Consider the following 27,999-nt stretch of genomic DNA (forward strand, 5'->3'; position numbering starts at 1 on the left):
GGCGAGCTGCTTGGCCGTGGAGGATCTAGAAAGCGGGCAGAATTGGCTTGGAGCTCAGGCAGCCCGAACCCCCGGCAGATGCTCTTCATCGTGATGCGCCTAGGATTTTTCATTCCAGAGCAAGCCCCCGAGAAGTTTCTGGTCCCTAGACCGCCTCATCCGCCGGGTGCCCCGCCTGCGTTAGACCGGGGGGTGGTGGAGACCCCAGGTGTGGAGGCTCGGGAGAGGCGCGCACGCGGTCGGCGGGCCCGGAGGCGCTTCCCGGCGGGTGCCCGGCTGATGCAAGGGAGCAGGTTTCCCTCTGGGCCCCAGCAGCCCGGCGGCGGCCCCTCCCGGTGGGGTGACGGCGCGGAGCGGCCCGGCCGGGGGCGGGACCCGAGAGCGCGGCAGGCGGGGCGGGCGCGGGCGCCGGAGGCTGCGGCGCGGAGGGGCTGCGGCGGCCCCGACCTTCCGCGTCCCCGGGCGGCGGCGGCGGCGGCGGCGGCGGCGCGGCGGTGAGTGTGCGCGGTCCGGGGCGCGCGCCCGGGTGCCTGCGCGGGCGCGGGCGGCTGCGAGCCCAGATTGGAGCGACGCGGCCGCCTGGGCGTCCTCTCCCGGCCTGGGGTCGGCGGCGCGGGCGAGGCCGGGCTCTCCGGGCGCCTGGGGCTGCGTTCCCGCGCGTGTCGGGCGTGGGAGCGGCTCTGCGGCGGCTCCTGGCGGCCCGGAGCCCGGGCCGGGGGCGGGGATTTCCGGGGAGAAGGAGAGACCCGGGCAGCCGACCCCGGAGAGGACTTGAAGGCAGAGATCCGGGTGAGACAGCTGCCCAAGGCCAAGGCCAGGGCCAGGTGTGGTAGCACATCCCGGCCCCAGTGAACCCTGTACTGCTCAGACTCCATCCTGGGCTGGCTCTTTGACCTTGGATAGTTCACTTTCATTTCTGGGTCTTACTTTCCTCATCTGCAAAATGGAGAGCTAGGACCTATTGTCTTTCAAGGCTTTTCCACCCCAAAACTTCTGTGACAGGCTCTCTTACGGCCTTTTGTTGGGGCTTTCCAATTTAACAAGAACAAAACCTGATCTGTGAAAACTGTAAGTTATTTCTCGCCCCCTTTCGCACGTCCATCCCAGGGAGGCACACGGTTCCTGGGGAGACCGGGCATTCTGTCTTCAAAAATGGAGACCTTTGTTCAGTGACTTAAGGATATCTTCCTTTGCAGGGGCTCACCAGCTAATTAAAAAAGAAGCATGACTGGAAGGTCTGGTTAAAATGCAGAATCAGCAAAGGAAACTAAGGAAACCAGGGAGTGGATGACCAGTTAGTTGCAGGAGCCTCGAGGCTGTGTTCACTTGCTGGCTCTGCCTCCGCCCTGGTATCTGGCTCCGTCTCCCCAGTCCGCCTAGGGCTGGTGCAAGGCTGAGCAGAATGGCAGGCCCAGGACACACGGAAAGGTGATGGGGTCCACTAGTGCCCAAGGCTGGTGTTTGCCAGCCCCCTTAATCCCCTCTACAGCTTCCAGGCTGGACCAAAGGCTGCAGGGTGAGTGCAGAGGGCCCTCACTGGGCCCATCCTGGCCTCTAGTCTGTACCTGTCTCTGCTTGGCAGTCCCTTCTCTCACCTCCACCTTTGCAAAACCTTTCTCCCACCCCAAGCTACTGCCCGCTTTCTCTGACTGCCTTGTTTGGTCATTGTCTCTTTTTTCTCTTTCTCTGAGTTCATCTTTATTTATTTATTTATTTGACAGAGAGAGAGAGAGAGAGAGAGATAGATCACAAGTAGGCAGAGAGGCAGGCAGAGAGAGAGGAGGAAGCAGGCTCCCTGCTGAGCAGAGAGCCCGATGAGGGCTTCATCCCAGGACCCTGAGATCATGACCTGAGTCAAAGGCAGAGGCTTTAACCCACTGAGCCACCCAGGTGCCCCTCTCTGAGTTCATCTTTCCCACCAGTTGGGATTCTCGGCAAGGGAAAGCTAACCAAGAACTTTAGCTTTTATTTTTGGTGTTTGAGTTGAGATAGCACAGGGCCTGACACCTCAAGGTTCTTAGGGAATGTTTGTGGAGTAAAAAGAGACAGCTGTATTCCTTGGGTGATTCCTATTTGCCCCTGCTCTGATTTCCTATCAAATCAGATTCGAATTCCTATCTGTATTGCTCTGAGTGACATACGTGCCTGAACTCCTTTAGCCTCAGTTACCATATTATCTCCTTTCACATGTAATGAAACTGAGGCAGAGAGAGTTAAGTGACACACTCCAGGTGACACAGGTGGGAAATGGCAGGACCCTAGGGGTACTTTTTAACTATTATTTAACTATTACTCGTTATTTCAGATGAATGAATGAATTCTGATTGAGACTTTGCAGGAGGCTAATTGGGCCAGCTGGGGTGCTGGGATTTCTCCTCAAAGGCAATGCCTCCTTGTGGGATTTTGCAACTATGGGAAACTTTCCGGGGGTGGGGGTGGGGGGGCTCTCTGGACAGCTCCAGCCTGTGGGTGGTTCGTCCTGCCTGGAGGAGGGAGTGTGGGCTGCTGGGTCCCACAGGTCTCTCTCAGACTCCAGCGCAGCTTCTCTGGGCTGGCTGCAGGCTGTTAGCTCTGACATCCCTGAGATGTCTGGGAAAAGTGAGTTTTCTTGTCTGGGAAATGGGCCCAAGGATTCTTGTTTGATGGTGGGCCCAGGAGGTGACCAGAGGAGGCAGAGAAGAGCTTCAGAGATTGTTGAGATTGTCAGTGCTGGGCTCACTTCCTTGGGCTGTTGTTGTTGCTTTTAGGCTTCTTGGGGGAGGGGTGGGGGGTTTGCAAACTAAGAGGAAGGAAGTGAGGGGTGGTGTAATTGACCGGTTAATGCTCTGTAGTGTTTGGGAATCCCTGCTGTGGGCAGGCTGGGCTAGGGGAGGGGGAAGATGCAATCTCAGAAGCCAGTAGAAGTTTGCCCCAATCACCACCTTTTTTCTTTTTCTTTTCTTTTTTTTAAAGGTGAATTAAAGAACAGACTCAGAGACAGCCAGGCCTGGGTCCTAAGGCTCAGAGCCTAGGAATTATGGGCTTGGACTCTGGAGTCAGATGGTTCCCATCTGGGCCCTATAGCTTCCAGCCACCCCACCGTGGGCAGGTTTTTTTACGTCTTTGCCTCTCAGTTTTCTCTCCTTCTTAGGCAAGAGGCCTGTTGAGTGAGCAGAATCCTGGATGTCATTCCTGGGCAGCTGGGCTGGGTGGGATTCCCTGAAACCTGGTTACAGGGGAGGACAGCAAGTCTCAGGGCGTGTGGCTGAGCCGGGCTTCAGACCCAGCCTCTGTGGTGTTCAAGTCCTTGTTTTTTCATAACATTTTGTTGCTTTTTGGCCTCAGCCCGGTACAGGGCAAGTGTGTAGATACTTGTTAGTCGGTGTGTGATACTTGTTAGTCAGTGGTTCATACTTGGTTGGTGGAGGGGGTTCCCAAGTGATCTTCTGAGAGCTTGAAGTCACAGCTGGCTCGAGGTGCCTGCAGCCTGGTGGGTCACACAGGTCCCTGCGTAGGAAGCTGCCCCCTTATCTGGTGGATTGTTCTGCTGTCGCCATCTTGAACTTGTCATTTTTGAACCAGGGACCTCACATTTTCATTATGCACTGGACCCCACAAATTATGTAGCTGGTCCTTTTTAAAAGACAGAGAAATGTAGGGCGGTTGGGGTATGGGAGTTAGGCTTCCCTTTTTAGGGGACCTGTGCCGTGGCGGTCAGCCCTTCGGCTAGCTTGGAACCAAGCAGACGTGGGTTGACTGGATGCTTATTTTCACCAGCATCAGGAACCATGGCAGCAAAACCCAATTCTGCTGGACTTTTCACCAAGACGGTTAGCCAGGCTGGAGTGTCAACCCAGGGACTCAGGCCTGGTTTTCCTTGGTGATGATGGGTAATTCTCAAGGTCCCAAGTGGACACATAGCTGAAAGAATGAGAGGGCAGGCTCCAGCCAGAGTGTGTGGCACTGGAAACTCTGCTTTGGTGTCAAGAAAATCCCCATGAAGGACATTTCTGCTTTACTGATAAAAGTGCCTTAGGCTCATGATCACGCTGCTGTGCTGTCCCTGACCCAGCTCCCAGGGCTTTGGAAAAAGCATTTCCCAGATCTCTCGGAGCTAGATGCCAGGAAGATGCATTGCTTTCCTCACCGTCCTGTTTCTTGTCTCCTTATAGAGAATGGGAACTGCTACTGCTCGACTAACAGTATTTCTCTTTTAGCTTTGGCCACCTGGAAGCTCAAACCCAAGTTCTTGGCTCAGGCATGGCAACTGCACCAAACCTCTAAACACCACCAATGAGAACTAGTAGTTGTGGGATGGCTCCTTTGTTCCAGATGCCCTTGTCTATTCCCACTGATTCTTCAGAGCAGCCTTGTGGGGAAGATACCAGTGTTTAAGGATAGGGAGCTAAATCTCCTGGAGGCTACACCACTTGCCCAAGTTTAGGAAACTAGTAGATGGTGTAAGTGTTGTTTACATCAATTAGTCTGAACCTGGAGCCCATGCTCTTTAGCATAGACTTCTGTTGCCTCTGCTAGGGACCCTGATCCCCTGATTATGTGGGTATTTTTTGTTCTTCATGGTTGTTATTACTATTATTTTTTTGTAAACTGTATTTCCCGCCATCCTGATTTTTTTTTTTTTTTTTTCATTTGTATTTTGTGATGACTTCTGGGAAGCTATTTGAGATCCTTTGAATAAACAAGGCTTTCCATGATGGATATACTGGTCCTGTGCCTGGCTGCCTGGGGTGCCTGGGTGCTGTCAGTAAGGGAACAGAAATCCCAGATGCCTGGGAGTAGGGCATGCTCAGGTCATAAGCTCCTGGTAAGTGCCTGGTTGTGTCTGAGCTGGAGAAGACCCAAGACCAGAGGGAAGTTTTCAGTTCTCCCTTGGAGGAGGGTTTTATTTCTTTCTCTTCACTCCTGAGAATGCCCCTCAGCATTATTGGAAAGAGCAAAGTCAGGGGAATGACTCCTGGTGGCTCTCTCTGGCCTTGGGATGACTTTGGCCTTGGAGAGGCCATGGAGCCCAGCCTGCCCAGCCCTGAAGTTCTTTCTTGTGCTGTTTTCTGAAGGCAAGCGAAGCTGCGTTGGCTGTTCCAGAATGAACCACAGCTCCAAGAAGGGGAAGTAGAGCCCAGCTGGCTCTCTGCTATGGCCTGTGAACCACAGATGGACCCCAGCGGGGCAGCCAGCCCATTGTCCACCTCCTCCCCTGGCTGGAGTGCCTTGCCTGGAGGGAGTCCTCCAGGCTGGGGCCAAGGTAAGGTCATGACCCTTTTTCCCCTCCCCCTCTCCCAGGATGCCAGAGATGGACTCACATATCATGATGGAAGGGAGGGGAGTAGAGAGCAGTAGAGAGTAGACAAGGACCTTTAGCTAGGGGTGGACATTTACAGGCCAGTCTGTCATTTCTACCCATTCTGTCTATCCTCATCTTGGAGACCAAGTCTCCATCACCTTCTGCTTGGACCTCTGCCACCGTATCTTCCTAGCTGATCTCTCCTCCTTGCCTCTTTCATTTATGTGGCTATTAGAGAGCCCTTTTAAAAATGCAGAACAGACCCTGTCACTTTCTGCTTCAGTGTTTCCCACGGGACTTAGTGTGAAGATCTGTTTATAACCAGCTTGCAAGTCCTGTGTTATTGGTTCTTGCTGCCCCTATTCTCCGTTCCTGGCATGCAGTCCTGCCTCAGGGCCTTTGCATCTGCTCTTTCTTCTGGTTGTTATGCTCTTTTCTTGCCTCCTTTCCTCTGATTAATTTCTAGTCCTGCTTCAGAGCTCAGTTCAGATATCCCTTCCATGGGGAATCCTAAGTCAGGACTCCCTGATATATTCCTGTTGCTCCCCATAGTGCTTATCCTAGTCTGTAATTAAGTAATGACCTGTGTCATAAAGTGTTGAATGTCCAGCTTCCCACTAGAATGTCAACTCCATGAGGGCAGGGGCTCTGAGTTGCCTTGCCCATCCCTGCGTCTATAGTACCTAGCACAGGCTCGGCCCATTGTAGGTGCTCAGTAAGTATTTTGTTGAGTGAGCAGAATGAATGGGCAGCTAGGTGTAGGCATTTAAAATTGTGACTGGTAGGTTACTCAGACGATTTAAAACTTCTTAAAAACAAGGGTTTCTTTCTTTCTTTTTTTTAAAAATATTTTATTTATTTATTTGACAGAGAGAGAGTGAGAGACAAGTGTGAGAGGGAACACAAGCAGGGACAGTGGCAGAGGGAGAAGCAGGCTCCCCACTGAGCAGGGAGCCAGAGGTGGGGCTTGATCCCAGGACCCTGGGATCATGACCTGAGCCAAAGATAGATGCTTAATGACTGAGACACCCAGGGTTTCTTTTACTACTACTGGTATTGGGAAAGCAGTTTACACACCCACATGCACACATACACACATGCACACACACCAGTAGAATGAAATGGGGTGAAATAATATTCCTTTAGAACTTGGAAGACATTGCTCCACTGGTTTTTGGCAAAGGAGCTCCTTTGGAGGAAATTGCTCCCTGCCCCGACCCCCTGCCCCTCTGCCCCACGTGTGTGCACACTTGTGCAAGTGCCTACTTCTTTGGTAGCTTTTCAAGTTCTTGTTCTTATCTAGGTGTAAGAAAAAAAGTATCTCTAAGTGGAGACTTGCTGTTCCCACTCTAAGGAACAGATGAGAGAGATTATTGCTACGAATCCAGGAACTTGGTTCGAAAGACAAACAAAGACACTGCAAGAAGTCTTGGCCTTGCTGGGCCGGGCACTGTCCTCGGGGTGCACAGAGCTAGGCTGGGGGAGCCGCTGATGTTCCATAGGCCTGCTGCCCTGGTCCTTGTGGGTTTTTCTCTTCTGTGCTGTGAGATGCAGAGCTAGTCTGTGGTCCTGCCTCGCCTGCCTGCCTGTCTTTTGGGCACTGCCTTGGATCTAGCTGCTTCCCTTTCTCACTTTCATTTCCCTGGTAACTTTGGGCAGGTCTGTTCGTCAGAGGCTCTGTTCCCTTTTCCGTGGTAATGGTTTCCATCTTTGAGGGCTCTCAGAGGATGGGATGAGATTGGGACCCTGAAACCCAAGCCCAGTGCCATGTGTGGGCTCGACATCTGGAAGCTGGTCTTACTTCATCTGATTTTGTCTTCTTACAGCCTTTATTTCCTTTTTGTCCAGTTTCTCTCATTTGCTTCTTTTTAAATTTAATTTTATAATTTTATCTCGTCCCATTTTACCTCTATGAAGTCACCTTAAATCCTTCCTGGAGCAGGTGTAGGAAGGTCAGGAGAAATACAACTAAATCCATTTGGGGGTGGTGGGGAGGTGTGTGTGTGTGTTTGCTTTATGGCAACTTTTGAGTCCTGACAAGCTTGCTTTTGAATGGGCAACAATAGTGGCCAGTTATGTTGTGCCAGGCCTTTATTTTCATCCTCTTACTTCTCTGTAAAGCCCTCTGAGGTGGATATGACCCCCCTCCAAGTGAGGAAGCCAGCCAGGGATTTAGGTCACTTCTTCAAGGCTCCTCTATAAGCAAGAGGCTGGGCCACACTTTGAATCCTAAAACTCTCTAGCTTTTGCTTCCTCCACCTTGCCACCTTGCCTCCACACCCCTTACGTCTTGCAAAGACCTTGGGAAAAAAAAAGAAGAGGAAAGCAATTAAGGTTCTTTTTGGCCGGGGATAGAATATCCTGTCACCCTTGAGCTCATAGGCAATACCCAGAACATAAAAAAAAGAACCCTGTTAGAGTTGGGGACCAGAGTTCTGTCCTGTCAATTCATTTATACATCAAACATTTGTTTATTGCCTACTGTATGTAAGTACCGAACCCAGGTCAGGGGATTCAGTGATGAGCAGAACCAGTGTGGGAGCACATAGTCTGGTGGGGAAGATAGACATTACTCAACTAATTAAATAAATATGTAAGCAAATAATTGCAAATATATGTACTTATCCTTGATGAGAAGAGCTGTTCTGAGTAGGTTTAGCAGGACTTGATCTGTTAAGGATAGTGTTGGGGTAGACTCCCTGAGAAAGTAGCTAATGAGTTGGGATGCCCATGATGAGTAGGATTTAACTGTGTGAAGTCCAATGGAAGTGTTCTCGGGAAAAGGAACAGCATATGCAAAGGCCCTGGGGCGGGAGAGAACACTCTGTGTTCTAAGAACAAAGGAGGCTGGTGTGGTGTGACAGAACTGACTGGCCTGGGGTGAGTTTAGTAGGAGGTTGTTTCCCTTAAGTGTTGGGAGAGTGTATTGAGGAGGTTGGTTTTTGTCTGTATAGCACCAAAAAGCTACTGAAAGTTTTCCTTAGAGGACTGATGTCTTCCAGTTCGCAGGGTGGCCATTGTGTGGAAAGTAGGAGGAGTGTAGGCCGGAGGAGTGGCCGGAGGAGTGGGTGTAGAGACCCCAACGAGGAGGCCGCCACAAGGGCACAACGGAGAGTGAAGGTAGCCTGGCCCAGGCTTGTGTTGGACATGCCAAGAGGTGTTCTGTTGGCCCAGCTGGGAGGGCCCAGAGAGGGGCCGCGTGAAGGAGAGAGTGCGTGGGCCAGGAATTCCCAGGTGGGTAGGACTAGTCATTTGGCTTTGAAGACTCAGGGATTGCCCAGAGCTAGCCTCTTAGGTGACAGATTTGGGCCAGCACCTAAAATACTTCTGGTTTGATCTCTTCTGTGCTGCTTTATCTTCCGAGCCGTGCCCACAGAAAACGTGCCAGCAGACCCAGTCCCCAGCCTTGCAAGGCCGAACACTGGCATCCCCCGGCCCCATGGCTGCTGACCAGAAGGGCGGCTCTCGGGGCCTCATGCTGGGGCAGAAGGAGATCTCGATCCTCCGGTCCAGAGTCTCTGCACTCAGAATGGAAGGTAGATGTGGCTTCATTCCATGGCCAGCCCTCCGTGGGCCTGAGGGGGTTTCAGTCCAGAGCTTTCGCCCCAGCTGGCCTCGTTGGTCTGGCCTCCTTGCATCCTTGCCGTCCTGCGGGAGCGTTTAGGTAGCTGTTGCGACGAGGCTGGGCTAATGTGTGGTGTGTTCCTTGAGGTCAGACTTAATTCAGTCGGTGCTTTTGAAATGTTGAGTGCGTTGCAGACACCCTGGGGACGGGTTACCAGTAAATTAGTTCTGTGGTGTTGGATCCCCAGCGTGGGTTTTTGCCGCCACAGAGTGGCTCGCAAAACACAGATCCATCTTCTTATGGTTCTGGAGGTCGGAAGCGCGACTGGCGTTGCCGAGCCACAGGCCTGGGGTCAGCGTGTCGGCAAGGCTGCTCTCCTTCAGGAGCCCCGGGGATAGCCCGTTTCCTGTTCTGGCTTCTCGAATCCGCACAGCTCCTCAGCCCATGAACCCTCCTCCACCTCCAGACCAGTGGTGTTCCATCTCCATGCTTTTCTTCTCCCCATCACACCCCTCCCGACCTTTCTGCCACGGCCTTCCTCTTCCATTTGTAAGGAGCCTTGTGATGACATGGGGCTCACTCAGACAGTCCAGGAGGGTCTCCCTATTCCAGGCCAGCTGGTGAGCAACCGTAACTCCACCTGTAACCTTCATTCTCCTTTGCCGTGTGAGGGAGCGTATTTCACAAGCTCTGGGGAGTCCGGTGGGGACATCTTTGGGGGCTCCTTGTTCTGCCGGCCTCAGTCAGACGGAGCCTACTGGGCGTGTCATATTGGGGTGAGCTTCCTTTGCGGTGATCGTATAATGTCTGATACGCCACCTTCTCCAGTAGTTAGTTGTTCAGTCTCTGTTGAAGTCTCTTTCATGATGGGGAGCTCACTACCTCCAGTTCTTTGTGTGGACAGCTCCCATTCTCGGCAAGTTCTTCCTTCTGTGGTCTTGCCTTGTGTCTGGATTGCCTCCACGCTCTGGTCCCAGTTCTGCCTTCGCAGGGGTCTCCTCTCAAGTTCAGTGCTTCCCACAGAGGGACTCGGGGACCGCCATGATGTCCCTCCTTGCCATGAGAAGGCCCTCACGGCCAGAGGAGGTGATGCCATCAGGCTCTGGGCTCGTGCACAGTAGTTCTCACCCAGCCAGGTGAAGCTTCTGGTCTGCTTTCAGAGCTCCACAATGGCCAGGTCCTCACGGTTCTCCGGATCGACAACACCTGTGCACCCATCTCCTTCGATCTGGGCGCCGTCGAGGAGCAGCTGCAGACGTGGGGCATTCAGGTGAGTGCTGCTTTTTTTTTTTTTTTTAAAGATTTTATTTTTATTTATTTGACAGAGAGAGATCACAAGTAGGCAGAGAGGCAGGCAGAGAGAGAGGAAGGGAAGCAGGCTCCCTGCTGAGCAGAGAGCCCGATGCGGGACTCGATCTCAGGACCCTGAGATCATGACCTGAGCCAAAGGCAGCGGCTTAACCCACTGAGCCACCCAGGCGCCCCGAGTGCTGCTATTCTTGAGAGCCTCTGCCATTTTCCCTTCCTTTTCTCTTCCCGCCTGTCTGTCTGTCCATCTGTCCTTTCAGTCAGTTGTTCACAAAATATTCGCTCAACACTGACTCTGTGCTCCGTAGGATGGGGCAGCTAAGGAATATGTATGAGAAGGGTCTCCTCCTCCCCGATACCTCACTTAAGGGATACGTGTTTTGGGGCACCCATCCTTTGCACAGGCACTGAGCTGGGCGCTGGGTACCATGGGGGTGACCAGGACCCCGCGCCTGTGCTCGCACTGCTCATGGAGCCCAGCGCAGGAGATGGCCTCACGCTGGGTAAATCAGGACAGCGGGATCTGTCCCGTGCCAGGCAGAGGACCATCCAAGGTGCTGAAGCCATTCACAGGAGAAAAACGATGAACTCATCTGGGGGAGCCCTGGTTTGGAAAGCGTCACGGAGGAACAGATACTTGATCTGGGGTCTTGAAGGAATAATAGAGGAGTTTGCTGGGTAGACAGGAGGAAGGGCATTTCTGGAGAGGGAGCTGTCTATTGCATTGTCTTTTGGGAGTGTGTCTATTCAAAGGAAAGTTGCCTGAACTCATTAGATGGTAATGCCGTGCTTTCAAGCATAGTGATTTGAGACATAGGCTTCTCAGACCTGTGGGTGCAGATCCAGCTCTTCTGCTTCCTGCCTGTGTTACTTTCAGCAGGTGACTTAACCTTTCTGAGTGGCTGTTCCATCCTTTATAAAACGAGGGCCATATTCATCCCTATTACATAGGGTTTTAGTGAAGAGGAAGGAAAATACTGCTTGAGGGATAGTTGCACTGTCTCTGGAATGTAGTACATGTTCTGTACATTGTAGGTGTCGCTGTTGTTAAAAGGAGCCCGAGGTGTGGTGTCTGTCTTCCTGGTCACTAGGCCCTCCCCTGCACCACCTAGGGAGGACTGGTTGTGGAGGGGAAAGATACACTGTTAATTTGACCCTGAAGATTTTAAAGTTTACTTCTTTCAAACTGAATTGCATTTGTGTTTCAATAACATCTTATCACTTAAAGGGAAACTTTCCAATTGATGGTACTAACGGCAGATCAGCAATAGTGGCTGGTTCATCACCCCCTAGTCCCTCCCAGCCTTTGTCCAAAAGAACATTTTTCTTAAACCGTTGTCTGTAGATGGGGTTTTCTTTTCGTTTCTTTTTTCTTTTCTTTTCTTTCTTTCTTCCTTTCTTTTTTTTTTTTTTTTAAGATTTTATTCATTTATCTGACAGAGAGAGATGTGAGAGGGAGCAAAAAGCAGGGGGAACGGGAGAGGGGGCAGCAGGTCCCCCACTGAGCCGGGAGCCTGATGCAGGGCTGGATTCCAGGACGCTGGGACCATGACCTGAGCCGAAGGCAGACACCCAATGACTGAGCCACATGGCTGCCCCCCAGATGGGGTTTTCTTAACTGGGGAACAGTTTATGTATTATTCTACCATGTTTCTAAATATCATATTTAATGGTTAAGTTCTGTTTTCTTAAGCAGTCCACTTTTTTTAAATAAAGATTTTATTTATTTATTTGACAGGCAGAGATCACAAGTTGGCAAAGAGGCAGGTAGAGAGAGGAGGAAGCAGGCTCCCTGCCAAGCAGAGAGCCCAATGCGGGGCTCGATCCCAGGACCCTGGGATCATGACATGAACCAAAGGCAGAGGCTTTAACCCACTGAGCCACCTAGGCGGCCTGAAGCAGTCCACTCTTGTAGGGCCTTTGTGTGCTATGCCATCTTTTCAGGGGCTGGGAGGCAGGAAGATGGTAGTTTTCAGTGCCGTGGGCTGTATACACACACCTGTTGAAGTAGCACATAACCGCTGGAGTAGGCAGAACAAAGGTCCCCCCCGTCCAGGTCCTATGTATACGCACATTTATAACATATATGTTAGCATTGTAAATGTGGTATGTTATTTAATATGCAAGCCCCTCCCCCACAAGGTAGATATTCTTATTGTCCTCATTTTGCAGAAGAGGAGCCTGAAGCTCAGAGAAGTGGGGTTCCTTGCTCCAGGTCACGTGGCCCATGAATAGAAGGGCCAAGTTTCGGACCCAGGCTCCTGACTCCAGGGTCTGTGCCTTAACCTAAGCTATCATGGGTCTGCCGCGAGGTCCTGAGCCTTGGGCTGCAGGATCCACCCCCCAGGCTGTCCTCTTGGATCTCGAGTTGCCCCACCTCCCCAGTGGTGCCCAGCTTTCCCTGAGCTGAAGGCAGCATCCTGTGATTGCCACTCTGAGCGCTCCGAGCTCCTCGTTCTGCCTTCCGGGCTAGCCTGGCCTGTGCCTGATCCCCCTTCCACCTGACAGTCACATGAACTGGAAATGACTTGCTTGCATGCAGGAAGGGGTGGGAGTGGTTCTCCGTGGCTGATTGGTCTCTCTCCGTCGTATGGACAAGCAGGTCCCTGCCGACCAGTATAGGAGCTTGGCCGAAAGCGCCCTCTTGGAGCCCCAAGTGAGAAGATACATCATCTACAACTCCAGGCCTATGCGGCTGGCCTTTGCTGTGGTAAGGGGGGAGGGGGGCAGCATGCCGACCCTGCTGCAGTACTCTGTGGCATGTTCCAGGGCCCGCTGGTGTGGGCAAGGGGCTTGGGGCTGGTGGTCCAGCTGCCTGAGTTATGGCAGGACACACGGACCTGGATGTAGTGTAAGGAAATCGGTGGGAGAGAGTCCTAACCAGATCCTCGTGTAAAGGACGGGAGGCTGAGCTTACTGAGGCCAGAGTTTGGGACTGACAATCGGAGGACCCGCCAGTGAGACTTTGGGCTCAGAGTCTAGCTTTGGTTAAGACTTGTCTTCTCCCTGGGACTTGGTTCCCCCATCTGTTCAGCTGATAGGTCCATTTCAGCTCTGATCGTACATATAGGGGTGTGTAGAAGTCTCTATATATATGTGTGCATGTATGTCTGCACATGCATAGAAACCTCCTATCTGCCTATAGTTCTGCAGACACACATACATACACACACACAGAGGTTCAAAGAGCAGAGCCAGTATTTGAACCCAGGCAGTCTGATTTCAGCATCTGTGCTCTTAACCACTCTGATCTGCCACTCCTCTGTGCTCTTGACTCCCATGTCTGCTGCTAGGGAAGGGAAAGGGATGGCCCCTGGCATGTGATCATTTTCTAACAAGGGCTAGGCTGTTCCACACATTGTCTGATGAACCCTTACAACAATCTGTGAAGGAGGTATTATCCCCATTTTACGGATGAGGAGATTGAGGCTCAGAGCATTGTTCTTTGTGTTTTTTTTTTTTTTTTAAGATTTTATTTATTTGACAGAGAGAGACAGTGAGAGAGGGAACACAAGCAGTGGGAGAAGGAGAGGGAGAAACAGGCTTCCCGCTGAGCAGGGACCCCGATGGGGCTCGATCCCCGGACCCTGAGATCATGACCTGAGCTGAAGGCAGATACTTAACACACTGAGCCATCCAAGCGCCTCCAGAGCATTGTTAATAACTTGTCCGAGGCCACACGTAGTGGTTGAAGGATCAGTGTGGGTTTCCGACTCAAATTCTCTCACTCCCAAGACCCCGTCCTGCTTCTACTTTATTTCAAGGTAGGCAAGGATTCAGAGGGGCTTTCCTGACCCCTTGCCTCTACTGTTGCTATGGACCAGGAACAAGGGCTCCACCTCACAGACCCTGATCTGTCCCTTCCTGGCCCTGTAAGCTCTTAGTCTCTGAGGAGGGCATCGGATGTGTCCCAAAGGTGTCTCCCTTTGAACGGAGTGGCTTCGTTCGATCACCGGATTCCTGATCGTGCTCTTTCTCCGGTTTCTCGCAGGTTTTCTATGTGGTGGTGTGGGCCAACATCTACTCCACTAGCCAGATGTTTGCCCTGGGGAACCACTGGGTGGGTGTGCTCCTCGTGACCCTGGTCGCCATGAGCCTGACCCTGACCCTCGTACTCATCTTCGAGAGACACCAGAAGAAGGTGAGCTGTCGGGAGAGCACAGCCATGCGCCCTCCGGAAAGGGCTTGCCGGCAGGAGAATCCCAATTCCCACCTTTCTCTTCTCCTTGCCTCGGAGAATTTCTCCAACCATGACAATTCATGCGGGCCCTTGTGCCCAGTGAGTGAAAGAAATGACATCACATGTATGACTAATTCCTCTCTGTTTTTCCTTGTCTAATCCCTGGAGGCTGTTTTTCTGGAAGCAGGCTGTGGTTTGAGAGCATCTGGGGTGGGGGCGGAGGGCACTTTGGGTTCACCGAGCCCTTTGATGCTAAGAATGGCCAAGCTGGCATTCAAGGCCAGGGCACTTAGATCCCAGGCCATGTTCTCGGTCAGTATCCTACGGCATTGGCGGTCTGCAGATGGCTGCCATCTCCAATGACCAGAAACACAGTGGCTTAAAACAACACAATGTGTTATCTTAGACTTCTGTACTTCAGGGATTTGTCCTTTCTGGAACCTCTAGGGGAGAATGTACTTCCTGCCTTTTCCAGCTGCTGGAGTTCCCTCTCCATTCTCTGGCTTAGCACTCCTTTGTCCATCTTCAAAACCCAAAATGGTGGGTCTAGCTCTCCCCACATCTTTGACTCTGAGTCCTTGGGCTCCTTCTTCCACTTTTAAGGCCTCTTGTGATTACACTGAGCTGCCAGGATTATCTGGGACAATCTCCCTTTTTTAAGGTCAGCGAGTTAGCGATGTTATTTCTACCTAGGACCTCAATTTCCCTTTTGCCGTGTTAACGTGATTTGGTCACATGTTCTGGAGAGTAGGACTCAGGCACCTCTGGGGGCCATCACTCTGCCTGCCACACCGCCACTGCCTTTCCAGCTGCTTAAGAAGCTCCCCCGGCTCCTGGCACGGAGTTGGACTCGGAGATCCGTGCCTGTCTGACTCGGGAGGAGAGGGACACTGGGGAGTGTGGTCAGAGTTCGGGGTATGAATTACATTTAGTTCCTGTGCTCACAGGGACAGCTAGGAACTTTATGGCTTAATCATCCTGAAAAGATCTTTGTTGGGCTTTGCAACAAGGCTGACGAAATGATGCTGCCCTTGGGCTCTGTTGCAATTTTCATGGCTCTTGTGCTGGGCATATAAAAAATAAATTAAACTGGCCGCGCCTGCAGCGAGAAACTTCTCTTGGCGAGGGGAAGAAGTAAAGCATCCTGCCTTAGCCAGAGCAAAGGAGCTATGTGGCACCTGTCAGGGGCTTCAAGGAGGCAGTTCAGAGAATGCCTGCAGTGGCCGTTTTGTGGCCTGTTCTGTGCCTGCCTTGTTCACTGGTATTCACCGCACCGAGATGAAGAGGACCCCATGTCTTTACTCAGAGGGGCAGCATGGAGGTCCTGGGAATGCGGTGGCCCTCCTCTCATTCGTGTTTGCTCGTTCGGGGAACCCAAGGAGGTTCTTTCACTCCCAATAATGACCACCATTTAATGAGCACCTACTATGTGCTCTGTGCTTGGCACTCGCTACCTATGGCTGCCAGCAGATTTGCCTCTGCCGTTGGCTACCTCTGCAAGCTGGGATAAGTTACTGACCCTTTGGGGCCTTACTTTCTTTGTCTGTGTAATGGGATAGTAATCATAGCTCCCACAAGGCGCCCATGTGGTAGCGCATGTGACTCTTGATCTCATGGTTGTGAGTTCAAACCCCACTTTGGCCGTAGAACTTATATTTTAAAAAAAGTGGCTCCCCATCAGGTTTTTGGGAAAATTAAGTGACTTAATATGTGCCAAGTACTTACAATCATGCCTGGTATAATGGAAATACTCAGTAAGTACTAACTGTTAGGATTATTGACTCTGTTTGCCAGTGGGGAAGCCACTGCGTGGAGAGGCTCGGTACCCAGTCTATGGTCACACGGGCTTCTGGCTCTTGCCTCAGCTTGAGGATTTCTTCCTCCTTGATCCCTCATCACTTGGACCTTTCAGCGCCCGCCTCCTGACCACCACTGTCCCGCTTCCTGTCCTGCTTGTACTGTAGTGTCCTTGAGAGCCCAAGCATTTTGCATACACTGCCTTGTTTTCCTTTGTTGGGGGGCCATGAGCCCTTCTCAGGGTTGGAAGTCCCGTGAAGGCCCGCAAGGCCCTGCCTTGAATCGTGGACAGAGTAAAAGCACGTTGCTAAAGCATGTGGGAAGTTGTGGCCAACAAGGGACCGGAAAAAATGATAATCTTTGACTCAGTATCAGCATCAAACTGATGTCAGGAGCTGACGGGCATTGGGCGTTCGTTCTTCCAGGCGTTCTGCGTGGGTTGGCTCGTTTCATCCTTATCGTGAGGGTGTTTTTCTCCCCTTTTGGAGATGAGGAGATGGAGGCAGAGAAGTGGGGGGTAATTCGGCCAAGGTTATCAGGCGGCGAGAGGCAGAGCCAGGGTCAGGGTCTGAACTCCTGCAGGCGCAGGTTTCAGAAAGGGTGCGTAGCCCTTGCTAAGTCTCCAGGCGAAACAGAATGTATTAACCCCTTGTTTTCATAGTCGTGGCATCCCTGGAAAATTCACTGTGTTTTAGATCCATTTAAAAGATAAAAAACACTCTAGGTTTCCAGTCAAACGGAGCTGGGTTGGCCGCTCAGAATTGTTAAGTAGATTTACCTGTGTTTACACGTGGTGGGGAGCGTGGAGTCTGGGTCAGTTGGGAGGCTGTTCTTCTGAGTGCGGGATTGTCTCTTATGGGCCATGGTCTTTGGTGGAAGGCAGCCCTGGTCCCTGTGCCTAAGTGCCAGCCTTGCCCTTCCCATCCCTGTGACAACCACAGGGCCTTCCTGCATTCTCAAAAGCCAGGGGTCCTGCCCTCCTAGGGACCTGGCTTGTCCATGATGGGGTCATCATCTGGTTGCGTCTTTAAATCCTTATGGGGTCTCTACTTCAAACCATTCGGGTCCTGACACCGTTCCTCCTCTCCCTCCTCCCTCCTCCCCACCTTGGCCTGTTTAGTGAACATCTACTTAGTCTACTAGATCTATGGTGTCTGGTTGGTTTGGGTAGGAAAGAAGGGGACGGATTCCCGGAGTCTCCTGAGGGCCAGGCACTGTGCTCAGTGCTTTGGAAAGTGGGTGCTTTATTTACATTAAATAAGCAAACCCACCCACACCCTCCCCCTACAGAGATCTCTGTCAGCATACTGGACTGTGTCCTGGGTACTGGGTTAAGTCCTTCACACACAGTCAAGTTCAAGCTCACCACGTTCCCAGGAGTCAGGGACACTCTTTCTCCTTATTCTGCAACTGAGGAAAGCAAGACTTGGGGAAGGAGCATAACTTGTCCAGGGCCACACAGCTGGGAATTAACAGGGCTGGGCTTCAACCCAGGGCTGTCTGACACTATGGAATTTATTATCCCCCAAACCCTGCGATCCCATTTTATAGGGGATATGATGCGTAGATCTCAAAGGTCAGGACTGCCCCATGGTGTCTAGAGGCAGTACAGTGTGAGTATTGCTCTGGACCCTAGAGCTCCCCGGCAGTGTGGAGATCCGGCCACGAGACCCGTGTTTGTCTTACAGGCCAACAACAACACGGACCTTAGGCTGGCGGCTGCCAACGGAGCCCTCCTGCGACACCGGGTGCTGCTGGGGGTGACGGACACAGTGGAAGGCTGCCAGAGCGTGATTCAGGTACTGTGTCTAAGAGTGACCTCGGCTTGGAGACCTGCGTTAGGGCTGGCTTGATGGGGAGAGGGGGCCTCCGGATTCCCCCGTCTGCACGGTATCTTGGAGTCTGCTAATGAGACATGTGTGGGAAGTCCTTCCCTTCCGCCCTGCTCCAGCGTTTCTTCCCAGAGACCCATCTCTGGGTGGTGACCCGCAGCCTAGAAGCTGCACAGAGCAGGGCTGGAAGGAGGCTTGGAGACCGTCTAAGCCACGCTCCTCATTCAGCATTTATTCAGGTGACAGAGGGGACCTCCTCTGGGCCAGGCCTTTCAGCGAGCCCTCAGCGGCCAACGCAAGTTTCCTGGAGAGGCACGTCAGACCCTGAGGCTTTGTCCACCTGGCTTGGTCATTTTTTTGGTTTAAGGGCCCTGGGAATATCTTAAGTGATAAGTATGAGGTCACACAGGGGGTCTGGCACATAGCTGGGGTCCAGGTCTCCTGACCCTGGCTGGCCTCTACCCAGTAGGATTGCTGGATCTCAGTGCCACATCCATGTTCTCACTGGCCCCCCTCTTCTGCTCGGAGCCCAGGGGTGGGCGTGCGGGCGGGACCTGGGAACAAGCTCCTTGTGCCTATGACCTGCTCATCCTACAAATAGTTATCGGCGTGCCAGGCCCTGTTCTAGGTCTTGAGGCTGCAGCAGAGCACAGACAGGTGCAGATCCCTGTGTTATGGGGGCTTGCACACCTGAGATGGTGTAGGGCAGAAGGGGATCTTGCCTGACCCCGTGTGTGTGTGTGTGCGTGTGCGTGCGTGTGTTGAGCTCAATGATGTCACAAGATTTCTGGTAATTCAAGTGTGACATCATAGACTGGGAGCAGAGCTCCTGGAATCTGGGGGTCCTTTGAGTCTCATTTGTTCCCGAATCCCTTTTATGGATTGTCACACCGAAGTGCCTTGGCATGTGTTAGCTGAACACACGGATGGATGGATGACTAATCTACAGGCACATCCTTGAAAATAATTGGGGCTATCTGTCAAAATAAATAACTGAAGAAATAACTTCAGTTTCAAAGTAGTGTCTTAGGATGAGCTAATAGGGTATCTTGGATTTTCGTTCACTGTTTCCGGGATGGGGAGGGGTGTGGATGGTCTGAGGGGTGAGTCATGAAGAAACGAGAGTAGCCACGAACTGAGAGCCCCTGACCCAAGCTCATGGGCAGTTGGAAGTCAATGACGTCATCTGCCCCACTTTATATGTGTTTGGAAGATTTCATAATAAAAAGCCAAAAAGAAATCTGTTTTACAAAGCTTCCCTTGGGGCCAAGACAATGAGAGAGACTAGTTGGCAAGAGGGGTGAGACTCTGGGTCCCATGGGTCTGTCACTGGGAGGAGGGAGGTCGGGGATCCAGAGGAAGTGGTGGGTGGCTGGAGGCGGGAGGCGTGGGCCACCAGTGTCTCACAGAACTTCCGTGGTGACGTGATGTGATGTGGAGGGTTTGGGCCTGGGTGCGTTTCTCCTGACCTTCTGGGGACTGTTGAGGTTGAGGGGGAAGGAGAGGTAATGGTAGGTAAAAATTTACCCCACTCCCCTCCTCCCAGAGCACCCAGGTTGGATCTCCTTCCTTGAGCCTTGAGCCGTGGGGGTGGGTGACTGGAGGGTTTCACTCATCTGCTTGTGGGGCTCCAGACAGCAGGGCACCCCGGCCCCTAAGGATGAAGGTCGTAGCCCCAGATGAATGCACGGTGTCCAGGATGAGCTGGCATCTCTTGGGGTGCTCAGAGACTTGGAGCAAATGGTGTGGCGGCCATCTTGAACAGGGTTTGACATCTTCCAAATGCCCATGCGAGGCCTTTTTCTCCGAGCCGTACAAAGGAGTCCCTGCTATACATGAGACTCTGGGAGACAGCAGAGAGGCACGGTCCCACCAGAGACTGGCATAGATTTGCTCATCCACAGAGGGGTGGACCTCGGGTGAGGAGGCAGGAGGAGGGGGAGGATAGTGTCAGGGATGGAGAGTTCAAGGTCGGGCAGTTCAAGGTCGGGCTGGCTCTGAGCCTCCGCCGTTGTGGCTTCTCTCCCCAGCTCTGGTTTGTCTACTTCGACCTGGAGGACTGTGTGCAGTTTTTGTGTGACCACATTCAAGAGATGAAGATGAGCCAGGAGGTAAGATACCATAAGTTAAAAACAAAAATAATCCTGGAGGCCAAATTGTGCAGATTATATTTCCCTAAGGTTAGACGAATGTCTAAGGAATTGTTACTTGGAAGGAAGAATGCCTACATGGAATCAGTGGTCATTTCTGCCTCGGGAATTGTTACTTCTTAACTGGATATTAGTTAGCCTCCTTTTCGACTAATTGCATTTTCCACATTTCCTAGCGTGTGCATATATTTATTGACAACATAATAATTACATTAATAACTAAAATAAAGATAACAAATAACAAAGATTCTGGCAGAGGGAAATACCAGGTATTTAGATGACTTTCCTGTGTTTGAAATGCCTTCTACCATTTATGATCATGGTGCTCTTGCTCTGATCCCACACACAAGGACACTGAAGCTCTGACAAGTCCTGCAGCCCCCACCGAAGGCAGCCACAGGGCCGGTTGGTGACTTCAGGATTGGAGCACAGACCTCCTGTCTCCGAGTCCCGGGCTCCTTCCCTGGGATCAGCCTTTCCCTGGGCCCTGCAAGGGCTGTCCTGAGTCTTGAGGTCAGGATTGTGGTTTAGCCTGATCCCAGCCCGTTCGTCCCTGTATGGTTTTGGGCAAGGCCTTTGAGCTGTGCTTTGCTCATTGGTAGGGACCCATGACCCAGGCTGCTTTGAAGAGCAAATGAGAGCATGGAAGGGAGAGTGTTTTGGAAGCTCGTAGAGACTGTAGAGAATCTTGTGGGCGGTTATCTGATTTCTTGAATGTGGCTCCAGATTGCCCTGAGGTCAGCACCTGAGTCTGTACATGGCTCCATCCGTCCTGTGTGGGTCTGCAGCGCAGGGAGTGACTCAGCCTCCGACACACCACCCGTTGGGACACCATCCACATCCCCTCTCTCTTTCTTTTGCAGTCCTTGCTGAGAAGCAGATTGAGCCAGCTGTGTGTTGTCATGGAAACTGGGGTGAGCCCCGAGACAGGGGAGGGGCCTGAGAACCTGCTGGAGGAAGCGCCTCTCCTGCCCAGTGGCTCTCATCCCCAGGAGCCACCCCTCATGCAGACTGAGCTCCGCCAGCTTGTTCCTGAGGCGGAGCCGGAGGTAGGGGCCACCTGGGATGCTCAGGGCCACCTTCCCTCCCTGGGTATCTGTGTGGAGTCCGTGTGGGACCTCAAATTATAAATCTCAGGGAACATGACTTTGCTGAGTTGGTAGGGGCCATACAAATCTTCTAGCCTACGAGTTATCAGTATTTTTTTTTCCCTTACTCTAGCACTTTAAAAATAGTTTATAGGAATCCCTTTCTATTTCTTGGTCTTTTCCCCACATTTCTAAATACCTTGGATATTCTTTTTGGTAGCTCCATGGGATGTCTAGTTGCATGTTGATGGGTTGTAACCTACCGAGCCATAAACGTGCTCATGAATATTTGGGTCATTTTTAAAATCTGTCTTTCAATCAATCTGTCATCTATCCATCCACCTACTTAAATTGCAGTTGGGTATATAAATCTTATATGCATTTCTGTTGAATTCCAGTGCCCCCAGCCCCAGAGTTCTGTCGGGTCCCACCACCCAACTCTGTTGGGTATGACCAAGTGCTGGTAGACCAGATATCTGGTTTTTTTTTTTTTTTTTTTTTTTTTTTAGCTCATGTCCTCCATGAGGACAGACACACTATCTGGGAAACATACACCAAGGGGTACCCTCAGGCATTCTGTGATGGAGGGATGCACTTGAATTTCCTTTTCAGGCAACAGATTTGGACTAAAGGCCCAAACCAGCCCAGACTTTCCCTTTTGCCTTCGTGGGCCCCTAGGGCATCCAGCAAATGGGACTCCTCAAAAGAGAAAGTGATAAATATATTAATCTCTTCACTTGAATCCCATTGACTTTATTTTAACTTTCATTTTATTGACTTAAATTATTATTGTTATTATTATTATTTTTAAAGATTTTATTTATTTATTTGACAGAGAGAAATCACAAGTAGATGGAGAGGCAGGCAGAGAGAGAGAGAGGGAAGCAGGCTCCCTGCTGAGCAGAGAGCCCGATGCGGGACTCGATCCCAGGACCCTGAGATCATTACCTGAGCCGAAGGCAGTGGCTTAACCCACTGAGCCACCCAGGCGCCCCTTAAATTATTTTTTTAAAAGATTTTATTTATTTACTTGGGAGAGAGAGAGATCGAGCACATGAGCGGTGGGGAGGGGCCGTGGGAAAGCAACACACAGACTCCTTGCAGAGCAGGAATGTGGGACTTGATCCCAGGACCCTGAGATCGGGACCTGAGCCAAAGCCAGGCACCACCCAGGTGCACCCCACCCCCCCTGACTTTTTTTTAAAGAGCAGAAAAGATTGATAAGCTCATATACTTTGCTGTGGCATGCCTGGGTTTATAGGACATAGCCTGTTAAATCTGATGGGTTTTTTAAATTATTTTTTCCAAATTTATTCAAAGCAATGATAATACGATATCCTGCCATGAATATTGAGTGTGTGTGCACATGTTTTTAAAGGAGCTTCCCCTTGTAACTTAGGTAAGGAAAATATAATCAGTGCCCAAGTCTCAGCATGGGCCAGACAGACCGTCATATTTCAAAAGGAAACCAAGAGGTCGGCTGACCTGCCCAAGGTCAGAGAGCAAGGGAGAAGGTAGCCAAGCCCCAAACAGAAGCCAGCCCTGCGAATTCTAAGTACAATTTTCTTGCCGCAGTTCTTTGCTTCTGATGCTCTTGATTTTAGACAAGATTGGCCAGGAGACCAGTCTGAGTTAGGGAGTGGTAGACTCCTTGGGGTTTTCAGTATTTTTCTAGCACCAAGGATGACTTAAAGGAACCAGCAACCCTACAGAGGGAGGTGGAGTTTCTGCTTTCTAGAGTAGTGATGACGATGGTGATATTGGCGACAATGAGAACGAGGCTGGAGGCGGGAGGCTTTTTATCGATTAGTTCCTTTCATCCTTCCTCCAGCTAGACCAGCTGGATGCTGTGATTTTCTCTCTTCGACTGTTGAAGAAAAGGGCTCAGCAAGGGGAGGTGACTTGTCAGGGTCTGTTAGAAGGTACCAGGCAGAAATGGCCGCTTTGATTCGGAAATCCTGACTCCCTTGACATGAACAGCCTGATGTGACCCGCACCTTACTTTATTACTTTCACACTGGACTCAGGGATTGTGAAACACACTCAGTGCCCAGCCGACGGGACCGGAGCATTTCCTGTGGGGTCCCAGGTGCCAGCCCAACAAATAGAACTTTTGAGATCAAATGTGTTAATAAGAGCATGCATTAAATCCAATTAAAAAACTTTTTTTCTTTTTACTTTTTTTTTTTTCAATCACAGTAAAATATACATAATAGAAAATTTGCCACCGTAATGGTTCCTAAATGTACAATTCAGGGTACATTTGCATTCATTTGCATACATTTGCCTTGTTTTGTGAGCATCTGCATAAACATCTCTGGAATCTTTTCATCTCCCCAGACTGAAACTGCGTACCCAGGAAACACCGACTCCCCCATTTCCTCTTCCCCCAGCGCCTGGAAAGCACATTCTACCTTCTGTCTCTCTGAATGGATGACTACCTGTTTCATATAAGTAGACTCATAGATACAATATTTGTCTTTCTTGTGATAAATCTCTGCTTTTTAAAAGCAAACTCTAAGTACAGTGGGAGTGCTTGTCCCAAGAAACCCAGCAGGTGCCTGGGATGAATTGAAGGACCTGCCATCCTGGGGATGATTCCCTCACCCCACCCCCATTTGCTAAGGATTTTCTTCAAATGCATCACTCTGACCTCGTGCACTTTGTAGTCCCGCGGTCATCTGAAGCTGGGAACAGTGCACGCGTGCGTGTGATTGGTTGGTATAAATCAGCGGTCACTTCTTTTTTTTTTTTTTTATTTTAACGATTTTATTTATTTGACAGATCACAAGTAGGCAGAGGCAGGCAGAGAGGGAGAGAGAGGAAGAGGAGCAGGTTCCCTGCTGAGCAGAGAGTCCAATGCGGGGCTCGATCCCAGGACCCTGGGATCATGACCTGAGCCTAAGGCAGAGGCTTTAACCCACTGAGCCACCCAGGCACCCCCAGAGGTCACTTCTTTAGTACTTTGAGGCTCCATAGCTTTTTTGTGGTGGTTATTATTGCCTCTGAGCAGTGAGGTCACCCTTTCGGAGGTGAGGAAGCTGAGGCTCCAGGCACCCCACAGGGTGAGTAGCAGAGCTGGGGTCCAGACCATTTCAGGGGTCTCCTAAGAGCTGCAGGTGAGGACCTAACAGGGTTCTTCCCAATGAGCATCACTGCTGCTCCGGGGCGGTGAGGACCACTTGGCTTTCTCCTTGTGCATTAGATGCTTCTCGGCAGCCCTCACTCTGTTCCTCTGCCTCTTCCAGGAGATGGCCCAGCAGCTGCTGGCGGTTTTTGGTGGCTACTACATCCGGCTCCTGGTGACCTCGCAACTCCCCCAGGCCGTGGGGACACGACACACAGACTCTGCGAGGATTCCCTGCCCCTGCCAGCTCATAGAAGCCCATATCCTGGGCCCTGGGTGCTGCCCCTTCCTGGCCAGGTGACCTAAGGAGGAAGGCACCCAGCTTCCTGTGAGACTGAAGGTGAGACGTCCGGAAGGCTTGGAGCCCCAGCTGGCTGATGGCGAGCCCCAGGTGAGGAGAGAAGCATCTAGAAGCATCTAGAAGCACTCTGAAGAGTGTCGCTCATGTCAGCAGCAGGGGTGTCATGCTCTCTCCAGGACTCTGCACAGAAGGGCCTGTTGACGTCCCAGGCTGACTCATGGCCTTTCCAGAAGCTGCTGGTTGCCAAGCTGGTACTCTTAGTGCTGTAGATGGAAGGCCACTCTCCCAGGCCTTTCATTTTTTGGAGAGCCCAGGAAATGTGAAGAGGGTCCCCACTGGGCCCACCATGCGTCTAAGGCTCAGTCTCCGATGATGCTCTTCCCATCCTCAGCTACTTCATGTCAGATGGGGAAACTGAGCCTTGGAGAGGACTCTGCTCTCGGTAGCATTGCCTTGGCCCTCTACGATGCCTAATCTGAAGGAAAGAAGTCAGTTCTCAGAATGTTCTCCACTTTCAAGTTTCTCCTGCCCTGTATTTTATGAAAAACAATGGTCCCGTGTTGTTTGCTACAGATGTCCAGGGGACAGCAAAGAAGCCAGCAGCACGTGACTGATGACGGAACTCTTTGGAAAAGATCAATTCTGTCTGACTTGAGGGTGTGTTTTGTTTAAAGGCATGCATGCTTGTGGTTGTGGGTTTGTCCTTCAGGCCTAGAGCCACAGTCCTCTGTTTTCTGACACTAACACAGTCCTGGAATGAAGCACAAATCTGTCACTCTTGGTGTTCCATGAAGAGCTTGGGGGCTTCCAGGTTCTCTGCTCCTAAGTAAGTTTGAAGACCAACTAGTCCATAGGCCCAAATCCAAAGACCTGCCCTGGCATGGAAAGGCTCCCCAGCCTCCAGGACCCAACCCTCATCCTTAGCTTTGGCTTCCTCTCCCACAAAACTTCTTGCTAAGCTGAAACTCTTTCTTGGACTAACATACCTGTATTCTGTTGTGTCTTTTGAACTCCTATGCATGCTTCAAAGCCTAGCGTTACTTACCCCTCCTTCAGGAATCGTCTCAACATAGAGCATGCCCTGCTTCTCCTTTAAATTCTTGCCTCCTTTAAATTCTTAATGTAGCTGCTGCCTTTGTTGAGATTTTAGGTTATTCTGTTTTCCTATGCGCATGTGTATTTTTCGAGCTAGAGTAAGCTCCTGAAGGACAAAGATCTCACCTTAGAGCTTTTTTGCATGGCCCAGACCTGCTAAAGAAAAAAAAGATCCCATGGATCAAGTGCTTTGTCATCTCCATTGTAACATTTGCAGATTGTGCTCTCTACGCAATTGAGTGATGAGGTTGGCACTGACTTAGGTTCTGGTTCCGGCTGACATTTCTAGCTGTCCTCAATTTACCTATCTCCATAAAAATGGGTAGATGGTGGACAGGTTGATGATCCTTAATTACCCTTCCAAAGCCAAAGTTCTGACTTCTGTTGCAGTCTAGCCCTTGGCCTGTTATGTTTTAATCTACATGTAGAAGGTCCTCTAGCTTTGCATGACTGAGGTGATGCAAATCACCTGATGGGCCTTTGGGCAGAACACGGGCTTAGCGAGCAGGAGACCGGGCTTAGCGAGCAGGAGACCGGGGTTATCATCCCGGATTGGCTGCTTCCTAGAAGCATGACCATTGGCATTGGCTACATCACTGACCAAGGGCCCGTTTACTCCTTTACAAGTGGATCTGGTGAACATGCAGCATGTGGGTGACTTGCTGTGTAAGAGACGAGTCTGACCGTTTGCTTTTTTTGAGCCAGAGAAGAGAAATCATGGACGTAGACCCACCCTGGGAAGGTGGCTATTGTAGACATTTCCCTTTAGAGATTTCTCTGAGGGCAGCTATGCTCAGGCAATTGCGGTCCTTCTCACCTGTCGCAGAGGAGATGCGGGCTGGGAATGGGATCTGTTGAAGCCCATCTTTATTGTTCTCCCATAAAACCCTGGTAAATCTCCTAAGAGAGTAAAAATGTGTAAGAAAGAAGAACAATAAGAAGTAAGAAGAAAGAAGTAAGTAAGTAAGAAGTAAGAAGAAGTAAGAACAGAACAGCTGTTCTTCCAGTTCAAGGCTGACTTACAGACCCACCTGGAGGGGTTCTTTCCTGCCTGTTCCTCTGCAGAGTGTCTTGTGGTCTCACCTGGTGGGCGGAGAATTCAGGTGTGTCCCCAAGTACTTCCTTTGCATCTGCCCGCATCTGCCCCTTGGTTTCCTCGTTCAGAAAATCCTGTGATCTCTGGCTTGCCTCCTTCCCCGGGTTGTGTGAGCATCAGAATCCATAAACGGACGTGAGCTCCGTTTTAAGGCTGTGTGCCGAGGACAGGCACGGAGGGAGTGTGGGCGGTGTGGCGTCTCACCGGGGGAGCAGAGGGTGTGGCTCGGAGCCTAGATTCTAGACAGACTCAGATCCAGGTTCTGCCGCTTGGAGCAGCGTCCTTCCAGCCTTGGGTGTCACTCCTCGTGCGTGGAATGAGGATGAGTGTACCTCCGAGGCAGGTCTTGTGAAGATTAAATGTAAAGTACTTGCAACTTTGAGTTGCAAGCCTGAATAAGAGCACAATAAATTGTTGCCATCTGTATACATATGTATATATTTTTAATCTCTGTGTCTTGTATACCACAGGTGCCCCGGCTGTATATTTATTGATGTAGTAGGTCATTAACAGTTAATGTTTATTCGGTCTGCATCAGACCTCAATTACTCCAGCACCGTGGGGCGTGTTCACGTGAATAAAGCTTCTAGTTCAGTTTCTCTGAAATTCAGTTGCAGGAGACAGTGTAGCAGCAAGCTGATGACTTCGGGCCACCTGCCCACCGTCTCGAATCCTCCCGTTCCTCCATCTCCTCATCGGTAAGGGAGGGTGTGAGAACAGAGGGATTAACCCAGGTGTTGCTTGGGAAGTACAAGGTCTGGTCCATAGTGTGGTTGCAAGTCAGGGCTCCGTCAGCGATCATGTTTCCCTGCCGCTGCTTTGTGCTCTTGGCTCCCCGTGTCTGCCAGAGCAGGCTCAGACCTGGGTTGTTCAGCTCTGTGTCCTTTCCCATTACGGTGTGCTTGTTCTATCCATGACTGGGGGAGGGAAATCTCCAAGTATAATGGTACATTGTTTGCCTTTTACTTCTGACACATTGTTTTTATTACATTGTTTAAAAAAAAAAATGGAGATCTAATTCCCATAGCATAAAAATCGCTTAAAAAAAAAAAGATTTTGGGGCACCTAGGTGGCTCAGTGGGTTAAAGCCTCTGCCTTCGACTCAGGTCATGATCCCGGGGTCCTGGGATCGAGCCCCACATCGGGCTCTCTGCTCAGCAGGGAGCCTGCTTCCTCCTC

General features: G+C 51.1%; 1 protein-coding gene across 7 annotated transcripts; it reads left to right on the plus strand.

Annotated features, from left to right (window-relative positions):
- Positions 1 to 386: 386 nt before the first annotated feature.
- On the plus strand, positions 387 to 27,246 carry TMEM268 (transmembrane protein 268). 7 transcript variants are annotated; one of them, XM_082697122.1, is made up of 10 exons: positions 411 to 494; positions 5,055 to 5,242; positions 8,658 to 8,817; positions 10,007 to 10,116; positions 12,757 to 12,864; positions 14,146 to 14,295; positions 17,820 to 17,930; positions 19,994 to 20,074; positions 20,977 to 21,162; positions 24,450 to 27,246. In XM_082697122.1, the coding sequence occupies exons 3-10, from the start codon at positions 8,721 to 8,723 to the stop codon at positions 24,627 to 24,629; spliced, it is 1,023 nt and encodes a 340-aa protein (XP_082553248.1). In that variant the 5' UTR covers positions 411 to 494; positions 5,055 to 5,242; positions 8,658 to 8,720; the 3' UTR covers positions 24,630 to 27,246. The 7 variants fall into 7 exon arrangements, with proteins under 7 accessions (XP_082553245.1, XP_082553248.1, XP_082553250.1 ...); XM_082697125.1 differs by lacking the exons at positions 411 to 494; positions 8,658 to 8,817 and adding exons at positions 517 to 789; positions 1,197 to 1,516; XM_082697123.1 differs by lacking the exon at positions 411 to 494 and adding an exon at positions 530 to 824.
- Positions 27,247 to 27,999: the final 753 nt, after the last annotated feature.

The sequence above is a fragment of the Mustela nivalis genome (assembly GCF_964662115.1).
Source record: "Mustela nivalis genome assembly, chromosome: 13".
In the NCBI taxonomy this organism is placed as follows: Eukaryota; Metazoa; Chordata; class Mammalia; order Carnivora; family Mustelidae; genus Mustela; species Mustela nivalis.

Coding starts and splice junctions, on each gene's coding strand:
- TMEM268 (XM_082697119.1), top strand. CDS start 5,134: ATGGCCTGTGAACCACAGATGGACCCCAGCGGGGCAGCCAGCCCATTG. Junction 12,865..14,145: donor TGCGGCTGGCCTTTGCTGTG/GTAAGGGGGGAG, acceptor GGTTTCTCGCAG/GTTTTCTATGTGGTGGTGTG. Junction 14,296..17,819: donor TCGAGAGACACCAGAAGAAG/GTGAGCTGTCGG, acceptor TTTGTCTTACAG/GCCAACAACAACACGGACCT.